Below are 15013 nucleotides of genomic sequence, written 5' to 3'. Positions count from 1 at the left end.
AAAGCTGTGTTGGTTTAAATAAACATTTCGAGGCCATTAAATGGGTAGTAAATGACTTTGATAGTACACAGGCTTTGGCAGTTTGCCAGTGCAAGGAGGCTTTTAATGATTCTGGTATTAAAAAAAAAGACATTGCTGTGATAAGCCCTCACTTTTCCCATATACCTGCAAGTATTAAAAAGCTTGAAAGTCAAGATTTGGCATTGAATGAATCTATTCAGTTAATGAATAAAATTATTCTAGTGAAATCAACATTGCCGGAGGTATTCCCAACAAAACTTCAACAAAAGTTTGAAAACATTTTAAACAATAACCCCGGGCTTTGAACCCTTGTGCCAAGTTTATAGTTTTATTAATGGAACTGGTGAACTTTTATGAGAAACAGTAAGTGAGCACCTAAATTCAAAAACTGTACTGCCCAGTTACCTCAGTTGATGTAGAACGGTCCTGTTTATAAATTTTTTTAGAGTGAACGGAGACAAACTTTCTACCAAACATTTGTAACAGTACTTGGTCATTGATGTTTACAATAGCGGAAAAATGTAAAATAAATTTTAAATGATGCTTTGGTCCAACAGTATTAATCAAAAGTTATGTTGTTTTTTTAAATAAAATATTACGAACTTTTTGAGCATGTCCCTCTGTGTGTGATATATCTCATATATGGTCCTGCACATATCGACTGTTTCACTGCAACTCATTCACATCGCATCCGCTTGTTACCAACAACAGTAGCGACGAAGAAACAATTCTTGAAACACAGTATCATCCCCATTTTGTAAATTTTTAGAAAATAATCCCAGAAAAGCCCCATTCCTAACCTCTACCAGAAAGTATTCAGAAAATTATATCAGCTTTCTAAATGTACCGATTTTTTGTGTGGCCTGTGCTCTTCCTCATAACTGATATGCACAGGTTCGACTTTGAGATATAATGCATGCAGTACCTACCATGTTTCTTATTATTTGACCTTCCAGATTTTGACACTTTTCATACATTTTTAAGCATTTTTCATGCATATTTTAAGGTTTTTATGATGCATATAATCTGGTCTCTAGTTATCAGTATGTGAGTGACTTTGATATAAACATTTTATACCATGTAGTTTCCATGTGTGTTGTAATTAAGAACTATGTTACATTACATTCATTTTTTCCATGTCACTCTGAAGCAAGAAACCATATGATAGCCAAAGCATCTGTAAATTGATCCACAGATTCTCAAGGGTGACAATTTGTAACTTACAATAAATTTATTTTTGTGACTATAGGTAGGATTTATAAATAACTTTTAATTACGACAGTGCAGTTGTTTCCAGCATAATGGGCAATAATACACAATATAATGTTTGAAATTCAAAACAGTGGCACATCAACTCGCATCTCAAATAACGTAAGTATGTTGTAACACTAAGAGCTGTATTCAAATAACAACAAAAAGATTTAAAGTTATAAATAGAGTCAAACAAAGAAGTTGCTTATCGCTTCTTCTCTTCACAATTATAAAGTATGCAGTAATAAAAACAGTTAAGATCACATTGCAAAAGTCCTGTTTTTCGATTACGACTTTATATGAGGAGAATCGGAAGCTATCCATGACATACTAGGCCACTGGCAAATAGAGTTTCAGAAAATGGGAAAGATCTGCAGTACAACAAAAACAGCTCGCTTGTCAGTAACTTAATATACCTAAATAATCCCCTTGAAGTTTGGTAATTAGGAAATTTACATAGTAGACAACTTCAAATACTTAGATTGCTTTCTTTTTTCAGACATCACCACAAAGTGTAAAATCACCAACACAATGCAAGCAGCTTCTAAATTCTATCATTTGTCATTCATGAGTTACTGTAGGACGAAACTTTACCATTATCTACAAAGACCACACTTTATGAAACATAGCTTCCTCAATTGTCAGATGACATGGAAAGAGTTACACTGGCTACATTAGCCAGTATTATCTCCAAGAAAATGAAATATTATACCTTCAGCCTTGTCTTCAAGAAACCAGGAAGGATAAAATGGGGATATATGATACCAACTTCAACTGGCAACAAGACCGACTGATATAATAACAATAATAATAATAATAATAATAATAATAATAATTTGTGGTAAGGTCTTATGCGACCAAACGGCTGAGGTCATCGGTCCCTTGATATAATAGACTGCAGGTGTGTGGACATATGTCGACAAAGAACCATATATTGTAAATATTCCTTGATTTAGTTATACATCTTAGCTTCTAATGCAGGTACTGCTCAAGAATGTAAGAGAGCTTATGCTCTATAAGTTTTTGATTTCCATATAAGAACATTCCCCAGCCATGAGAATAAACGCACCCAGTGAAGATAAGTGGGGACAAACAGAAAATTGTGTGGGGGTGAAAGATTGAAGCTTCAAAGAACAATGTAATTCAGAATAAATTATGTAACAATCCCATTTGCGACTGACACGAAACAAAGATTTCCACAATCTTTCATTTCTTGTGGCCTATAAAATATAAATTTCAAAATTCGTAGCAAAAGGCTGAGCTAAAGTTATAACTTGGAGCAGTGTGCAATGGTTTGTGCCTACGAAGATGCTATTAAGAGCAAATAGATAAGAAGTAGATTGAATCATACAAAGAATACAGGGTAAAAGTGCAGTTATGCTGTCTGTGGCTGTTGCATTGCATACCAATATTGGTAGCATCTCATGTGATGAACTACAGGAAATGAATATGGCAAACTGAGAACCAGTAGTCAGTCACAATGCTCATTTGTAAATTCCCATGGTTCACAAATAAAGTTAGCTGATATTTTGTTCCATTAGTTTAGAATTTGGCAAAATTGGAAATAAGACACACAATTAGTTTATTACAATGATGAAAGTTATAATCAGTCTACACTACACATAAATCTATTATAGCAGTTATATTACTGTGATGAGATTTGCTGGCTTCACCAACTCACAACCAAATTGTCATATTCCAACATAATGTGGGTCTCAGGCTTCACTGCTGCTCACTCTTCTCAGCACAGTTTTCTTTCCACTCTCCATTTCAAAAACAAATGTAATCAATTAGTACATGTCTCCAAAAGAAGTCAAATTAGTATCTTTCACCAAAAGAAGTCATTAGATCCAATGCTTATCATTGGCTACCACACACTTATCACCCAATTGATTGTGACCAACATAAATAAATTGCCAACATCAGCACATACCGCTAGCAATGTGGACATTGTAAGTGCATTTTAGTTGAATACTGCTTTAAAAGGAGTGATAATCTTGATAGAGAGGAAATGTAATACTTGTAAAAGAACACTGGAATGTTTTAGATACATGGTGCTCTGCAGCACAAATCTCACAAATTTCAAGACTATTAAAACATATCATCTGTGAAGGGTATATTTTAAAAATAAAATTATTATGCCGGACCACTATTATGTATTTATTCTCAAATGGCATATAGTCACCATGAAGTAGCTAAGAACACTACAGTCATTTTCATAGTGTCGGCAGTGCTCTGTTTACAACTAAGAGAGTACACCAAGTCAGTGGCATTGTTAGTATCATCTGGTTTTTCAGTGTTAGTGCTGGTTATTGCTAATAACCGCATGGTTATCACAAAGGTTGCTTCTGAACATAGTATTTTTTACGTTAGCATGTGAAAATCTCTTGTGCTAGCCAGCACTTATATTTTAAGTATGATACCTTCATCAAAAAGTGTGGCAATGAATTCTTTCTGAAGCTTTTACCTCTGAGGGCAAGTGAGACTCATGCAACTATGTAGACTTCCCTGGCATATTAACTAATGATATTTTTGTCAGGTCTGCAGCCTAATCATCTAGATAATTACTTTTTATGCTTTCCTCCCACTTAAGGTAGAATTTATAATTGTCACTTCTTTGTAGAGGTATACAGAAATAATATCCTTGCACTTATATGTAACAAGACCTATTAAGATATTATCATGTAGCTTCCATATTTTAGGATATTAAAATAGACTGTGAGACTTTTGGCATTCATGCTATTTTAGCTCCTGCAATATTTGGACAATATGTGTCCTGAATCTTCATGTAGATTTTAATCTATTTAGCTGCTCAAGATAAATGTTCGGTTAATGCTGACATTACTAAACATTTGCTGTTGTTTGCAAATATAATGTACAGACATGTAATTAACACCAGCTCCATATCTTTCTGGCTACAAAGTACAAGATTTCTGGGCTTCAAATAAACAAACAGATACAATATATCTGTAGTCCATCTGACCTCCATTACCACATAAGAAAACTGTCTTTCAATCATTACAAAACTGATTCATACCGAGGGCTTACCAAAGCTTACCGAGCACTTTAATACGCTGTGGGAGACCAACACTGTGCGCACCAGAAATTCTCACTGCTGCCAGACACAAGTGAAGGTGCAGAACCACATTGGTGTAAGCTGGTAAAAACAGGGAATCACTACAGAGTACCACAGTCAATACTTTCTGCCACTGAGACAAGAACCATTGTTTTTTTTTATGTCAGATAAAACAGGGTTTCAAATTTTAGTTGAAAGGTAACCATTGTGTCTATTTATATTGTTGTCTGGTAGTCCAATTTCAGCTGTTCCTTTAAAACGTAGGCCCAACAGTTAGATGCATAGAGAAGCAGTTGTCTTTCATCATACAACATTACGTGGCCCTTCATAAGACAGTGCTCCGCCACTGCAGATTTCTCAGGCTGTAATAATCACAAATGGTGATGGTGCTCAATACATGTATAGTTGTGACAATGTATTGTTTGGACACAATGGCAAAGGATTTGGAACATGCTGATCATCTTTCACCAAGCCAAGGAGTGCTTTAACCTCGGCTGGTTGATCCAAGTATATTTTTAAAATGCTACCTGTCTTTGAAGACAGGTCCGCAGCACGTTAGGAAACTCATCGATCTTCTACTGGTTCTAGTGAATGTTCAAACTCAAAGGCATGACAGAGCTATTTTTCTGTGTAACCACTCTGCTTGAACTTGAGCTTACAGTTTTCCAGCTCTTGTGTCAAGCTTCTGCATCTGAGATGATGTAAGCCCTGTTTATGTCAGTTTTTGACAAACACCATGCCCTGGAGTCCCATCACCCTTTCTGTAGGCTAATATACCTAGAAAGGAAAGCTTTAAAACACTTTTCATCTTCCTTGTGAAACTGATGCTGGAATGAAAGCAATGAAAATGATACAGGAAACAATTCAGAGTATCTGTTATATGTAGCCACAGCACAAAGATGTCGCTGATGTACCTCCAAAAACAGGCACGTTTTAAAAACACCATCCTCAGTGCCTTTTCTTCAGAATCTTCCATAAATAAATTGGCGACTACTGTTGATAATGTACCTACCACCCATACCCACTAAGTATGTTCGTGATTCAATAAAATCTATGTCAATGTCATAACATGATGACAAAATTTTGTCGGTTTGATGTCCAGTTTTTAACTAATTAACATCAATAATCTTCAAGAAAAAGAAGAGTTAAAAAAGAAACTACAACAAGGCTCACAAGAAAATCACAGAGACCAAGACAAGACAACTTCAACCACTGGATAAAGATCATAGAACTGGAAATATGGTGTTAGCACTTTCTGACATGAGGCCTAAGAACAGATGCTAAATAGTTGACCAAGCTGTAAGTGGGCACATTAAAACTACTCACAATGGGATACAGTGCAGCAGCTTCTTTATGAACTTTTGACACACTGTATCATCACAGTGAACAGCAGCATTAGGCTTAAGCACATAGTCCGTTAACACACTCTTCTTCAGGAGTGAAGGTACCTTTCCTTTTACTAACTTGGTATGATCATTCTGCAATCTTCAGTACTTTGAGTGCTTCAGTAAAAAAATGTTTTTGTCTAGGTAATGGTTCATTGAAAGGAGAATCATAGTGTTAGCTTTGTCTGCTGGTAAGATTAATAAATACAGATCTTCTCTCATGGAGTGGATTGTTGCCCTTTTGACAGATAAGATATTACTGTGGGGAGGGGGATGTAATGTGTACACAACTTTTTGCTTGATTTCTTCTGGCTGGTCCTCATGAAAGCTGGACACTGCTTGCTCCAGTGAGAAAATAAATTCAGTGATGGGAAAACTCCTCGGCATAGAAGCAAACCTTAGGCTTTACACTGTTTTAATGTGTCACAAACATCTGTTAAAGCAAACATCAATTAAAATCATAAATTATTCTAACCTTTCAAAATTCAGTATTCTTTCCACTACAAACTACACAGGATTAAAGCTGGCCACCATCAGGTGGATTTAAATCAATTAATGAGCAATGAAAGTACTGTGTTTGATTTTCACATAACCTGTGCCATTGTCCTTCAGTGTTACAAGAGCGCTTTCAGTTGTCTTTACATTATATTCACTTTCTATACAAGAAAGAAGGAAAAACATACTGTGTCTATTTACAATAATTTGTAGTTTCAATTAATATTCACAGTTAAGCATAATCTAAAATGTTCTTATTTGAAGAAGATATTGAAGGCAAAGTAATTTTATTTCAGTATTCAATAGATGACTATGTCAAATTCTTATACTTACTAGCTTAAGCAGCTTCCCAAGCTCTTCTGGAATTTGTGAGAGGTTAGTTCTATCTAGTTTCAACCACTGAACTCCTGTCATAAGACGCACAGCCTCTGGAAATCTTTCATTCTGTAAATAACACAACAAAACACCTGTCAGTAATGCTGTGTACCAATTATTCATCAATATAAGTAATCCCTTTAAAAAAAAAAAAATAAACCAGCTTAAAGTCAATTACAGTCTTCAAATAGCTCACTGATATGCATTACAGAGCACTGGTGTACACACACTGAACTGGAGTACAGTCTATATATTGGGACAGTGCATAAGTTCATGATATTTATCTGTAAGTTAAATCAATAGGACAGATACATATAACAGACATTTCAGTAATCAGTAATATATTTTCCTTCACTGTTTATAACAGCCTACCAACACTGGGGTAACTTTATGACTCCATGATAGTTGAAATCACATGGCTTTGAGGCGAAGAAATTGTTGTCATGTTTGGAGCGCATTTTTAACCAGAAAGTAAGTTCCTTGAAGGTTGTTTGAAAGAGAGAAGAAAAGGTGGAAATCTGAGGCTGCAAGATCAGGTGAACAAGATAGGTGCAGAACGATTTCCCAACCCAACTCCCATACAGCGTATTTTGTCAACCCAGCAGAAAGCTGGTCGGCATTATTGTGTAGTAGCATCACTTCACACAGTCTTCCTGGTCATTGTACTTCGATTGCATCTGTAAGATGTCTCTGTTGTTGACAATAAATTTCCTCAGGGAAGCAATTTGTTGTACAACACACTGCCACTGTTCCACCAGATGTATAACATTATCTTTTTTGGATGCACACATATCTTTGTATATTGATTTGCTGCTTTGTGTGGGCTTTTTTAGCATAAAGGCACCACTTTCATCACCGTTAATGATACGGGAGAGGGATGGTCAGTGTTGTTCATGAGCCAATTGATGACAAGCAAATAAGAGATGCACTCATGGCCACCTACTGTTTTTTGTGATTTTGGTTTAGAGCATGCGGTACCCATACGCCCGATTTTTGACCTTTCCCCATTGCATGCAAGATGGTGGAATGCTCACAGTTCATCATGTTTGTTATTTCTCGAGTATAATGATGTGGATCATTGTTGATTACTGTATTTAAATATCTTCAACAACTGCCAAATATCCTCCTGAATGTGGAGATTCACTAATGTCAAAACAATCCTCCTTAAAATGAGAAAGCCATTTTCTTGCAGGGCTCTGTCCAAAATGTCTCTGAATGCCTCCACTGCTGTCACCTGTCTATTCAACTCAAACAAGAAGAATATGTTGGAAATGTTCCACTTTCTCCACTTGGCACTCCATTTTCTAAGAGTCCACAGCCCCATTCACTAATTCCAACTAACAAAATGACAATATGTACACTCAAATAGCAACAGTGAACAACAAATAAAAAGAATGGAAATTGATAAATAAACCCATAGGAATCAGAATAGCAACTTGCAACAAAAAGATGCTACGAACTTAGGAATCAACCTAACAGTACTGTACTATCATAATATGAATGTCAAGTTGCTACCGTAAAGCTACCTTAATGGGTGCTGGATCTTCTCAAATAGAGTACATTTAAATAAAATAGAAAGAAACTTCCACATGGGAAAAATATATTAAAAACAAAGATTCCAAGACTTACCAAGCGGGAAAGCGCCGGCAGACAGGCACATGAACAAAACACACAAACACACACACAGAATTACGAGCTTTCGCAACTGGCAGTTGCTTCGTCAGGAAAGAGGGAAGGAGAGGGAAAAATGAAAGGATGTGGGTTTTTAGGGAGAGGGTAAGGAGTCATTCCAATCCCGGGAGCGGAAAGACTTCCCTTAGGGGAAAAAAAGGACAGGTGTACACTGGCACACACACACACACACACACACACACACACACACACACACACACACACACACACACACACACATATCCCTAATATGTGTGTGTGTGTGTGCCAGTGTACACCTGTCCTTTTTTTCCCCTAAGGGAAGTCTTTCCGCTCCCGGGATTGGAATGACTCCTTACCCTCTCCCTAAAAACCCACATCCTTTCATTTTTCCCTCTCCTTCCCTCTTTCCTGACGAAGCAACTGCCAGTTGCGAAAGCTCGTAATTCTGTGTGTGTATTTGTGTGTTTTGTTCATGTGCCTGTCTGCCGGCGCTTTCCCGCTTGGTAAGTCTTGGAATCTCTGTTTTTAGAGTACATTTAAAGCCAGACAAGATCCGATCACAATTAGTGCATACAAAAGTTTTGAACTGGCAGCAGTTCAACTACTGAAGCAAGAAATCCTGAAGAAGTTAAATCATTCTGTGCGTGTATTGGTTACCTAGTGGTAACGTGGACAATTTTTCAAAAAGTTAGTGGAAGTTCTGAAAAAGAGTCTCAGCCTCAAAAACTAACACAATTAAAATGTGGAGACATATTACCACATGTGTTAAGTGTGAAGTTGGTAATAATGTCTAAACATTTTGAACACTTTTAGCATGGCATGAATGTTAAACACTGCTACTTTGAGTGGTACCAAAAAGTTCAGTATCAGTCTTCGAGTATGTGCTATTGTAAAGTATTTATACAAGCCCTTAGACACTCTGATCATTACTGTTGGATAATACAGCTAAAGACAGGTTTGGTAAAGCCAACAAAACTGCAGGCCTACAATAAAGGTCTTCTCCGGACATAAAATACATACTATTTCTAGATCATTGGCAAATCAATTCTGAGTTGAAGTCTGTGTCGAAGATAATGTAATGCTTAGTTCTCTGAATTCATTTTTTAAAATTTTTGATCATATTAATGAGATCCTAGATCAGAGAAAAGGCAGCATTGATCATAAATTTTTAATCTGTTTGTTGTAGATCGATTTCAGGTATTATGTAGCTATCTTCCATGAAATAATATTCACGTCATGATGACTCATCGAACATATAATTGCACATGGTACCACTTGAAGGTACAGATACAGAGGTTTCTTATCTGTAACATCAAATGGTACCTTGTGCAATTATATGTATGATGAGTCATCACAACTTGGAGATAATAGCACTCCTACACAGTTGCAGAATGCAATCTGCAATAAACAGATTAAAAATTCATGACTGATTCTTCCCTTCCTCCAATACTGGTTTAATAAGTCAGCTAAAAAAAAAAAAAAAAAAAAAAAAAAAAAAAAAGAAGAGAGAGAGAGAGAGAGGGAGAGAGAGAGAGAGTTGTTTTGAAGCGACTCGTCTTACTTCTCAACACCACAGTCTCCTTTGAGAGATACACGCTTTGTCCCGCGATCCGATCCTCTATGTGTTTCATCTCATTGGAATAATAGGTTCTGTCAAACTCTGCAAAATACTCATTGACTGGAACCTCCAATTCCTCATTTGACAAAAATTTATAACCAGCAAGAAAAAGTTCAAAGCTAGGTAAAAGGAAGAAATCACTTGGCACTACATCTGGTAGATGAGGAGCCCAGTTCATACACTTTCCCCATTGTTACTGCTGATATGTGGGACGGTGAATTATTCTGGTCAAAGAGCACTTTTTTTTGCCAACGCTGATCTTTTCTCAGCCAAAGCAAGTTTCAGATGATCCAACACTGACGCATATTAAGGTCCAGTTCTCGTTGTGCCCTTTTCCAAGTAAAGTCTGGGGATTATTCCTTGTCTTCTTCAGTTCACTTTCACCAGCCTTTCTCCATTGTTTTGACTCTGGTGTTCAATGACAGATCCAGATTTCATCAACAGTCACAAATTGGCACAAAAGTCTTGTGGATTGCGGTAATCACCACAAGACATAATGCTGAAATGATGTACCATCATTGTAAAAACCTACTTACATATTCTGTGTGCACATATATTTCAGATAAACCAAGATGTTCAATGCCGCTCATCGGCTTTGACCAATGATGTCACTCTTACCAAGCCCCAAGATGCAATGCAAAAACATAGTTTCAAGATAATGACCATTAACCTTAATTGTTTCCATGGTGCAAAAATACAAACATCAAGCACAGAATCATACAAATTCTAATAACAAACAGGATCTTGAAGTTAATGGGACTACTGGAAGAAAGTGGGGGTTTCGTGCTAAAAACTAACATAACAAATGCGAAATCCTATTAATAGTCAAACACATAGAACATAACCATGACATAAAAAGGGCAAAACAATAGTTACAAGTAAGCAAAAAAGAGCAATAAAAGCAAACAAACTGTAACTGGTACTGAGAGCATCAGCTGAGCTGGTATCGAAAACATCTGCTGAGCTATAAAGGTCAACTAGAAAGACCTTCACCAGCCTTTCTCCATTGTTTTGACTCTGGTGTTCAATGACAGATCCAGACATAGTGCTGAAATGATGTGCCTGATGGACTTTTGGTCAACTGCAAGCAATCGAAGCACCCACCCCAGACAAAAATACCACTACAAAAATACTAAATCAGATCACACTACACAAAGCCAAAATGAAAGGCCAACATTTTGATAAATCATTAACATAACTAAAGGCAGTATCAACAATAGCAATCAACCTACATAAATAAATCCGAAAGACCAATAGGTTACCAATACAAAAAATTCTAAACCAAATAGCACTTTAAAAAAAAGACACAATTGATAAAACCAGCAAAAAATCATGAAAAATAATGAAAGTAGTCTTGACACACGTTGAAATCTTATCAAGATCTAACTGAATATTTATGAACTTTTCCTCCGACAGAAAACTGTATTATCTGCAAAAAATCCTGATTTTACTATTAATAGTGTCTGCAAGGTCATCAACATACACCATGAGCAGCCAGGGAGGCAGCACACTTCCCTCAAATTGTCTTCAGGACGGGGAAGGAAATCAGCTATGACCTTTCAAAGGAACCATCCCGGCATTTTTCTGAAGTGATTTCTGTAAATCAGAGAAAACTTAAATCTGTATAACTGAATGCAGATTTGAACAGTCATCCTCCCACGTGCAAGCGCAATGTACTAACTGCTTCACCACCTCAGTTGGTCCCACATACACTGGACAACCTGGTTTGAGGTGTAGTGACTTTGGCCAATCTCATATCTTCTTCTCAAACATAACACTTCTGACACTCGGCAATTAACCAAGACCTCAAGCAAAGCTAAAGATCAGTATGTCGCCACAACCAGGTTTTTTAACTTTCATATTAGTAGGATTCACCAACTCACAATCATACTGTCATCATCCATGTCAAGCTGAATGTTCAGTACAAGTCATCGGCTTTGGCAAGTGACATAATGTTAATGGTTGCAGTCAAGTCACCTTTTGGCACATATATTCACCATTTTGTTGTTAGTTGGCAAAGCTAACAAGTAAGTGTGAAGGGGAAAGGTGGGAAGGAGGAGCGGGGGGGGGGGGGGGGGGGGGGGGGGGGGCAAGAAGCCTGCTATGGTGACATATTAATCTGTAGTTTAATTCGAGGTATAGGTTAAGTCAGAAGGTAATTGTGTGGTTGTGAGTTGGCAAAGCCAATGAATGTGATACTAAAAAACCTGGTTGTGTTGACACAATAATCTTCTGCTTAGTCCATTAGAAAAAAATCACCAGTAACCTATTGTCGCATGCTTCCAATGTCCCTGGTCAAAGCTGGCCACTCATATCAAACATTCCTCTATACCCCACCATCATAACTAACCTAGACCTTGTGCTAAACTACATATCAGTTTATCACCACAAACATTTTGCTTTCACATTTATTGACTTTGCCAACCAACAATAAAACTGTGAATAGATGCAACAAAATATAACATCACAGCAGTGATTAACATTTTCACAGTGGTCAAAGCCGATGACTTGCATCAAGCATTCCTCTTGACCAGTTTCAAATTTAACAATCATGGTAATCATGGCACCAAAATTAAAATGACATTTAGTTTGTGCTTCCGAGAGCACTACTGAGGAGCAAGAGATATTTTACAAAACCAACAATAGTAAAATGCATCTGTAGTTATGCTCAATTATTAAGATGTTTTCATTTTGTACCCTTATGTGCATCTATTTATTGATTTGATATTGTGAGTCCTGGTCATTTTCCTCTCCTGCATCTGAACAATAGGGCACATGCGTGGAACGCAGCTCATTCCAGCCAACTGACAACACAGTTACAATGTTTGCACGGGAATTTCTCCTGAAAATAGCCTAGATTTATATGAGTTTACATGCTTTCAAAGCCACTGTCACTGATGATAAAATCCAATGAGGCCAGGTCATATGCCTTTTCAAACTTCTTCCATGCTAAACCTTCTTCAAGAAAACTGTTCAACCATCGAGGGAAATCAGAGCAATCCTTATGAAGATCCCAGCAGAGGGAAACGTAGAGCACTGGAAGACTTTAAAGAGAAATTGATATAGCCTAGCTCAATAGATTTTATCATCAACAGCTCAGATTGCAAACACTACTGAAATGCTGGCAAATAGCTCCTCACTTTCTCCTGGAATTAACAGTTCCTAAGTCTTAGGGCGAAATGTTACGATGTGGCATACAATGCGTAAGTATCTAAACATGAATGCTAAATGTTAACAAAACACAGGCACACACAGTATCAACTACAAAAAACATAGTGACACTGACAATGCCCATCGATATTTTTCTTGGTGTGACAGAGGGCAAATTTTAACAAACTGCAAAACAAGTATTGAGCACAGTGGTCAATAAAATCTATTGCTGGAGATCTGCCCCACCGTTTTCGGCGTGACAATGATAAACGTAATTTGTTTATAATTTTGACAACTGCAAGGTTAATGACTTATTCCACCTTTTATAAATAACAACGAGATCTATGAAATAACACTCACGAAGTGCATAAGCTGCCCCGAATGCAATATAGGAGCAACTGTTGCAACACAATAAATTAGTAAAATGTTTACTTACACTGAAGTCATTTCTTGTGAAGTCAACACCTCTAACAAACGGTAACACGCCAGTGTTCGCCATGATGTTAATTGACAACTTTCAATCCCTGCTCATAAACTATCTATATGTCACAAACAAATACTATTTCGCGCAAGACTCTCAAAATTCACACACGTCCACCCATACATACACCAAAATCAAAACAACCCATGACACTACTTCACCTTGGCAAAGATACACTATCCACATACCATAGATATTCCGTCAAAAACAGTTGACACTGATAAATATAAAAACTAGAATTACAAATTTATGTTGTTATCTTAATAACTAGGAGATTCGATAACTACAAACATTAAACGGTACTATGTGATATCATATTATAATTTTGAACGTACACACACAATCCACAAATGCATAAAGAAATCATTTACTGCTGACAATAAAAGAGTTATTATAACTGCAAAAAAATCTTTTAGTGAATAATAGCGTTTCCGTACAATTTTCTTTTAACTGTGAAAGTATCGGTGTTTGTTAAATATTGTCGTTAACGATGAGGTGTGATTGTTATACTGTGCATTATTAAACATTGAGCGCTGTCAATGTATATACTTGCAAATATAATGTATTTAAAGCAAAACTTACATACAAAAAGACCACTCATCACTCAAAATCACACAATACACAGCTATGGTACAGGACAAAAATTGGATGTACATGTTCAAATCGCCAACACAAAGTTATTTCAAAACAGCCTTATCCATCCTAGTATCAAACTACAGAATGCCTTACCAGGTACCATTAAACACATACAGGACATTGGTCACTTCAAATCTAAACTGAAGTCGTACTTGGTTGATCACTGCTTTTGCACAGTAAATGAATACCTACAAAACTAAAGTTTTGTATGTTAACCCAATGTAGTCTCATTCAGAAGAACATTTGTATTTTATCTCTCTGTATATAGCGTAACAACATTTATTTAAGTATTCGTCATTAATTGATATATTAATGTGTGTTTTTATGTACAAAGGTATATTATATGTAAAACTGTTAATATTAACAAAAAAACATCTCTTGCATATTGTGCAGCTGTAGATGAAAATGGATGAATAAATCAAATTTTTTTTTTTTAGCTCACGTCAGAGTGATGTTGGTTGTGCATGGATTGTGTGGACGTATTCTACCGGTACTGGTGTACTTTTGTGGCGTTTTCAGTAAATGTTTTGTTTCACAACGGCATTTGATGTTTTATCAACGTGGTAGCAGATTTGCGTGCTCGGTTAAGTTTTCATGAAGTGCTAAGGCTATAGTCGATTTTGACGTCGCTCGACGCTGTAAAACAGCTAAAGACTGAGACAGTGGCCAACGAAAGACAACTAAATACAAACCTTCTGGCGAAGAAAATTGAGGAACCTGGAAAATTATAATGAAAAATATTTAGAGTCTTACTTCGATATGTAAATGGCAAGCTGATTAAACCAGAAGAAACTGCACGTAATTAAATAACCAATCTTGCTAAATGAACCAAGCCTTTGTTGCGTGTTGGGACTGCGAGGCTGCCAAATAGA

At 36.6% G+C, this 15013-nt stretch overlaps 1 protein-coding gene across 1 annotated transcript in view; it reads right to left on the bottom strand.

Annotated features, from left to right (window-relative positions):
- LOC126318536 (protein flightless-1) overlaps positions 1 to 13686 on the bottom strand; it is a 155812-nt gene extending 142126 nt beyond the window's left edge. Inside the window, exons 1-2 of the mRNA XM_049993407.1 lie at positions 13461 to 13686; positions 6562 to 6672 (exon numbers count right to left, since the gene is read on the bottom strand). Of these exons, the coding sequence (XP_049849364.1) occupies positions 6562 to 6672; positions 13461 to 13523 (174 nt within the window). The 5' untranslated portion in view covers positions 13524 to 13686. The remainder of the gene's footprint in view (positions 1 to 6561; positions 6673 to 13460) is intronic.
- Between the last annotated feature and the right edge of the window lie 1327 nt (positions 13687 to 15013).

Source organism: Schistocerca gregaria, chromosome 1 (assembly GCF_023897955.1).
Source record: "Schistocerca gregaria isolate iqSchGreg1 chromosome 1, iqSchGreg1.2, whole genome shotgun sequence".
NCBI classification, from domain to species: domain Eukaryota; kingdom Metazoa; phylum Arthropoda; class Insecta; order Orthoptera; family Acrididae; genus Schistocerca; species Schistocerca gregaria.
The sequence above is the reverse complement of the archived record's forward strand: the minus strand, read 5'-3'. Positions and strand labels throughout refer to the sequence as shown.